The sequence below is a fragment of the Gossypium hirsutum genome, chromosome D06 (assembly GCF_007990345.1).
Source record: "Gossypium hirsutum isolate 1008001.06 chromosome D06, Gossypium_hirsutum_v2.1, whole genome shotgun sequence".
Lineage (NCBI taxonomy): Eukaryota > Viridiplantae > Streptophyta > Magnoliopsida > Malvales > Malvaceae > Gossypium > Gossypium hirsutum.
Window position 1 is genome coordinate 49,849,113 of NC_053442.1, and position 7,529 is coordinate 49,856,641.

Consider the following 7,529-nt stretch of genomic DNA (forward strand, 5'->3'; position numbering starts at 1 on the left):
TTTTTCCTAGTGGTATCGATACCATAAAGAGGAAATATCAATACCCTAGTGTCAATATCAATACCCACGGACACATTTTGAGAATTTTGCTAAATGGAACTTATGCGTGTTAACGCTCATTTTTAGGATTATTTTTTATATGATTTGCACGCAACATTCATAAACAACAAGTATAATTGGCTTAAACCTATATGAATACTAAAATAAAAGACACTTCAATTAAAATGAATCTTTACTTGTTGTATATGACATAAGACGGTGTTGTGGCATCCCGTATTCGGGCTTGGCAACCAGGCCGGGTATAGGGTGTTACACACACTTTCATATCATTTTTCATGACATTTGCAATATTAAATTTGTGTTCAATTTTTCTATCATTATTCTCTAACATCCACAAAATTTTAGAAAATCAATTCACTCCCCTCTTGACAATTTCGGTTTAATTATTTGAGCTAACAAAACCTAAAACTATGTATTTATAAGGAAAAATTCGTATTAAAGTGAAAAAGACAAAAGTGCTCTTAATGAATTGGAGAGATTTTTCAAGTTTTTGGCAGATTTGAGTTGCGAACTTCTTGGCCTTTTTTGGACATCTTCCTAACTTGTTTTTTTGTCTGAGTTGTCAAATAAGTCTAGTTAGATGTTTTGGTTCCTTTCGAAATGATATATTATGGGCGCAAGTCGTAGTTCTGTAATTCAACGTATGACTGAAATATTGAAGTAGTGTAGTTAAAAGTTCAATCCACAAATATTTGCTAAAACTAATTTTTATGCTCACTTTTATCCTGTTATTTCATCTAATCCATAAACAATAAAATATGAGATAAAATAAAATAATTAAGGACTTAGATAGCACAATTCAAAAAGGAAAATTATCACAAAAAAATTAGAATTTATGCAATTATCGCATTGAGTGCTTGTACTTTTCTTGATTTAAAAATCTTTACATTTTCCTACAGTTTTGCAATTATAAAAAAGGCAAAATATCTTTTTAATCCTTTAATAGTTATATATATTTTTTCAATTTGTTCCTTACTATTTAAAATTACATAAAATCATAAAAAATTAAAATTTGTTATATTTTCAATAAAAAATTCTAAAAGAATTAAAAAGCAAAAAAAAAAATCCAAAAAATTATTAAAATAAAACTCTTTAAAATTAAATAATTTTTTTTTAATTCATAAAATTCAAAAAAGTTTCCAAAATAAAAAAAAAGTTATGTACTCCTTGAATGATAACAAGGTCTCTCTAAGGTTTGAGTTATTCATTCAATACTATTAAAATTAAATTTGAACAAATATTTTTTAATTCCTCAAAAAAATATTTTTTATTTAATTTCAAAATTATATTAAAATCCTATTTAATACGGACAAAAAGAATAACTTAAATTTGAAGAGACTTTATTATTATTCAAGAAGTAAATAACATAATTCTTTTGACTTTTACAACTTTTTGTTTTTATAATTTTTGAAATTTTAGATGAACTTTTTTAATATATATAATTTTTTATTTTTTTATTATTTTTATTTAAAATAAAAAGAATTTTTAATTTTTATGTATTTAAAAAGTAAGGACCAAATTGATAAAATTTATAAAATATGAGGGCTAAACAAGTTATTCAATATTTTCTATAGTTGCAAAATTAGATGAAGAGATTAAAAGTTTTAAATAAAAAAATAGGTGGACTTACTTTCACAAAATTAAAATAAATAGACTAAATTTTAAATTTCAATAAAGTAAAACGAGCTTTAACATATTTAAATCTATTTTTATTTAGTAGTGAAAAAGCTTAATAAAGCCAGCTTGATGAGATATTTATAGGAGAATGAAATTGTTTGAAATAGAACCCAATCTAAAAGACGATAACTTGATGATATATATATATATATTTGATGATTGGGGGAAGGCAATAAAATTATTTGAGATTGAATTCAAATTATTATATATATATATTATAATGATATTTAGGGTCCGTTTGTTTGTCAGGTTTTACGGGTTTTTAGAAGTTTAAAAACATTTTACATTTAAAAAATGTTTTCCAAGACACGGGTAAAATGAATGGGTTTTGGGAAAATGTTTTACAGATTTTATTTCTGTAAGACATTTTCCGGAAAATCTTCCTCCCCTCTCACCATTCCTTCTTCATCCAAGTAACTTTCCTCCTCCTACTTCTTAAACTTAGTTGGTGATGTTGCCCAAATAATGTTTGGCTGAACACATCATAACAGTGCCCTTGAAGTTCGAGTTTTATCATACACCAAGGACTGTGTCTAGGCAGTCAGAATTTCATACTGAAAATTTTGGACTGTTCATCATTATTACGTAGTGAAAGGCTAGACTATGTTTGAATTCAGGATTACTTGTGGTTTTTTTTTATCAGGAATACAGAAAAGATAACAGGGGGCAAAGGCTACTTAGCCAGAGGGAGAGAATGTTAAAAAGGCGTCGCAGTGATATTCTCAGGTTAAATTCACCTTTACTTGCTATTTATGAGTCACTCATACCTCCTGTGGAAGAAAAGGCTAAGCAGAAACAGTTGTTAGCATTACTTGAGAAACTAGTTTGCAAAGAATGGCCAGAAGCATGGTTGTATCTCTATGGATCTTGTGAGAACTCTTTTGAGGTGTCAAAGAGTGAGATTGATATTTGCCTTGCGTTTAATGAGGACATTCACGACAAGTCTGAAATCTTGCTAAAGTTGGCAGATATTTTGCAGTCAGATAATCTTCAGAATGTGCAGGTTGATATGTGTTACCTTCTCCAAAATTCATTGTAATAAACTACATGTGTGGTGTAGCGATAATTTTTTTCCTTTCAAATTGATATATAATGTTTGCTTAGATTTTCAGTTTTGTTTTATTTTAAATGGCAATTTTCTGAGTTCGCTTTGTTTCAACTGGTTTGTTCTATTTATTCATAGCTGCTTCTTAGGAATTTGGTTTTATATTTTTTACTTTTAAATAGGCCAATGTTAATGAGCCCCATGATTACAATTTGTGCACTCTGCAGGTTTGTAATCTTGATAGGTTGATTACAAGTGGCAATTAATGCATTCTTTTTTGTTTGCCTTTGTGGATGATAATTTAAGATGCGAAAATCTTCTGCCGAAATTTGATTAGTACATGCCCCTTAAGTAGTCTCTATTTTACAACCCTTAAGATTCATCATCTGATTTATATTAGTTTGAGAAGTTGCGGGTTCTGAGCCCCCCTCTATTTCCATTGAACTTTCTTACTTTTTGTTGTCACTTCCAGCTGATATGCTTTCATAATCTGTATAGAGAATTTGCACTTGAAGTTCAGACTCATAATGTGTATGGAGAATATTGCAATTGAAGCTTAGACAGTTTATGGTTAAACTTTACAGTAAAATTGAGTATAACTTGCTGTTGGCCTCATGTACAGGCACTGACTCGTGCCAGGGTCCCCATAGTAAAGCTTATGGATCCAGTGACTGGAATTTCCTGTGACATGCGTAAACAATGTCTTGGCTGTAGTAAATACAAGGCTTCTACTAGATTATGCAAAGATCGATGTAAGATTACGGCAGTTGGCTTTTATTGTGAAACACTGGGCCAAGTCCAGAGGAGTGAATGCAACTTACCAAGGAACTCTATCTAGCTACGCGTGAGTTGTTTGCAACTATAATGTTGTTGCCATAGCTAGCAACATCATTCCTGAGCAGCATATTTCAATGGCGTTTGTGGTTAGTCTATTTGGTTTGCTTTGAAATGAATAAAAACATAGATAAAAGTATACGCTGTGATGATGCCAATTTAGGTAGGATTCATGTATCTAGAGATAGGGTAGGACACATTTCAGGGAACACTCTTGGATAACACTCTTTGAACCTTACGTTCCTGGGTAACAAAACTTTGTCCAAGTGTGTTAGAAAATCAATGGTTAAAGCTATTTGGTTGGTTTTTGTAGTCATTGTGCTTTGCATCTCCCATAATCTTTAATTTTGACCTTTTGAGTTCACATCTATTTTAAAGAAGTTTAAGCTTATTATATGTAATCAAGAAAAGAAATATCCAAACATTTTATGGATGGATGTTAAACAAGTTGTAATTAATTGATTGATAGTGTATACAAAATTCCTGTATGATCCAAACATATTCATATAAAATAAGTGTGTTATATCGTATTTGTGTCTTCAAGTGAAACAAACAAAACAATCTTTTTATATACATCTAATAAATCATTGCAATATATATAAAAATAATTTAAAATATAAATTTATTAATATATATAATAAAATCAATTAAACAATAAAAAGATAATAAATTCTTAAATATAATTTGTTTAATTTAAAACAACCTTTATGAAATATTTCCAAAAAATCTGCCAAACAACCAAAATTATTTTACACAGATTCATCCAAACACCAGAAAAGTAAATTATTTTCAAAAAAGTAAATCATTTTTCAAAAATTATTTTCCAGAAATTATTTTATTGACAAACAAACAGAGCCTTAGGAGAATTTTTATCTTAAACCCAATTTTAAAAAACCTCAACAGAATAAAGTGTAAATCTCAAATATTAAAACATAGAAATATTTACGTGGGAGCACAAAAGGGTTGTTTTCTTTTTCTTATAATCTTCACTGTGATAATAATAAATACCTCGACCGTACTATTCTTGTTGATGAAAGTTCTCTGATGAAAGTCCCAACATATTTATTTATCTTATTGCACCCGAAGTCGATCCCTAGCCCATAGCAAGGAAAATGCAGTTGGGTATTTAGTAAAATAATCAACCAAACCTGACCTGAGTTTATGTTTTGCCTGTATTTTCTGACCCACAAACTTGAGGCTTTAATTACTTGAAGACATTATTCTCAACAAGTTCAGCATCCAATGAGTTGAAATTATTGCCAAACCTATGGAAAAAAAAAATCCACCAAAGGCCTACTGCTTCCATTGTAGCTTGCACTAGACCTGTCTATGGGCCGGGCGGCCCGGCCCGGCCCGACGGCCCGCCCGAAATATAGGAGAGTTTGGGTAAAAATATAGGCCCGAAATATGGGTTTGGGTAAAATTTTAGGCCCGTTTAAAAATGGGCCGGGCCTCGGGCAAGATTTTTTTGGCCCGGGCCCAGCCCAGCCCGGCCCGAAAATATTAAATATATATTTTTATTTTTAAAATATAATAGTTTTTTATTTTAAGTTTATTTACTTTCATTTCCTTGACTAGTGTTACAAAATAATAATAAGAAAACATCAAGTTTGTTTTACTAATCAAATGTTAGATTTTGTTACAACAATTAATACAATTAATACAATTAATAATTTGATAAATTTACTAATCAAATGTTAGATTCTATTACAACAATTAATACAATTAATAATTTGATAAATTTACTAATCAAATGTTAGATTTTATTACAACAATTAATACAATTAACAATTAATAATTTGATAATTTTACTAACAATTAATTTTAATAACAATTAGTTTTAATTTTATTAAAAAAATAATTTTAATTTTAATTTTAATTAAAAACGGGCCGGACCGGGCTCGGGCCCCATATTTTTTCTTCGGGCCGGGCCTGGGCAAAATCTCAGGCCCATATTTCGGGTCGGGCCGGGCCCGGGCCTAGTAAACGGGCTGAAATTTTTTATGGGCCCGGCCCGAACTCGGCCCGGCCCGGCCCATGGACAGGAGTAGCCTGCACTAAGTAAACAGTTCCTAATAAATGTCTACTGAAAGTGAAGGAAATGGAAATGTAAACATTTGCAAAAAATAGGAATCTTTCCATGGTGATATGGTTCCCATTCAAATTATAAACAGGACCTACTCGATTAAAAGCACATTTTGGAAACTTGGTTACCAACCATGGCCTTTTCCACTGAACAAGATAAGAGGGTCCACAGAAGAAAAATAAAAATAAAAAGGAAATAATCCCCATACCAAACAAAATTTGCAGATATACAAAACAAGCTTTTCATTGCTGAAATTATTGGTTACCCAAATGCAGGTTTCCTCTAAACTTCAACCCCCCAGAGTTTTAAAACATTAGTTATGCCCCCCACGAACTCTCCATGATTGTTTACTGCCATACATGTCTTTGTCACTAAAACCATTATCTCCTTCTAACAACCTTGACCAAGCTTAAGCTATCATCATTATCATTATCATTATTTTCTTTTTGGAGAAACAAAAAAAAAAATCAATGTCAAACTCTGAATCTGAAGTTATTTCGTCTCCATCTTCTTGTGATTTGGTTGAGGCATCTCCTGTTAAGGTTCAAGTGGTTTCTAAATCTGTATCCGACCGCCTTCTTGACAAGTTCTTTGATGTGTCTGAATTCAACTTCGATTATTCCAAGAGTGGACTCTGGTCTCCCCCTGTTCCAAGAAGTGCTTTTTTAAGCTCCCCTGGGACAATATTCAATGAACAAGAAATGCTCCAAAGGCTCAAAATTGTCACGGAAAGACGTCGTCGTACTAGAAGATTCAATGTTCGTTTCAACATACGGCTCTCTTTCTTTCATATTTCATTTCGTCAAGTGGGATTCCACTAAATTCGGATTCAATTCTAACGCTGCCATGAATCGTTTTTTTTTTTTGGCAGGTATTTTGCTGTTCTTGAAGGAACTGCAGGGAAAAGGCAAAAACAGAGAGTTTATGTAAATTTTACTAATATTTTTGGAGAAATATATGGTGAATAGTATACATTTGCTAACTCGTTCATCTGCAATTCATCCTCTCTTTTTTTTCTTCTGGTAATTTTCTTGGGGATGTTTGGTTTGTTGGAAATTGCGAAAACCCATTTTTCTCAGAGGTATATCTTCCAATCTTGAATCTCCAAGGGTTGAAAACAGCATTGCAATTTGAATGACAGCTTCTGATTGTTCATCTAATGTTTCAAAAAGGCCTAATTCTCGTTGTCATAGAGTCTCCCAAGCTACTGTTGCATTAGATTTAAAATTGACGTAAATTGATTTCAAAATCCTAAATGTGAATATGGTATGCATATCAAGAAAAGTGCAATTAGAAGATGTGGTTTTGTTTAACATTGTCACATAGGTATAATCACAATTTAATCCCTTACCGTTTGCGTATTTGGATAATTTGGCCCGTATTCCGTTTTGGGCTAAATTTAGTTCCAACTTGAATAAAAGGATTAAATTTGAACATTTATCTTTTAAAAAATTGAATTACTATTTTTTTAACAAAAATATTGGCAAATATTAAAATTAAACATAACAATATGTGCTTTTTTTTGAATTTTTTTAATATTTTTATGATTTTTGAATTATTTGTTGATGACATAATATAGTTAAATAGTATCATGACAACTTCAAATACATGTGGATAGTCATGTGGGTTGTCACGCCAACATCGTTAAAAGATTAATATTTTAGTCAACATTTCTGTTAAAAAAAGCAATTTGTCTTATATTGATAGATTTTATGATCAAATTTAACTAAAAAATTATTAAATTGACAAAAATGTATATATTAAAGATTAAATTTATCATTATACCATTTAAACAATTTAATATACAATAATACATGAAATAAAAAA

General features: G+C 30.6%; 1 protein-coding gene and 1 pseudogene across 1 annotated transcript; both read left to right on the forward strand.

Annotated features, from left to right (window-relative positions):
• Window positions 1-2,113: 2,113 nt before the first annotated feature.
• LOC107900371 (UTP:RNA uridylyltransferase 1-like) lies at window positions 2,114-4,109 on the forward strand (annotated as a pseudogene).
• A 1,807-nt stretch (window positions 4,110-5,916) lies between these two features.
• On the forward strand, window positions 5,917-6,699 carry LOC107901707 (uncharacterized). The gene is made up of 2 exons (XM_016827801.2): window positions 5,917-6,460; window positions 6,574-6,699. Exons 1-2 carry the CDS (start codon window positions 6,173-6,175, stop codon window positions 6,589-6,591), a joined length of 306 nt encoding a protein of 101 aa, XP_016683290.1. The 5' UTR covers window positions 5,917-6,172; the 3' UTR covers window positions 6,592-6,699.
• Window positions 6,700-7,529: the final 830 nt, after the last annotated feature.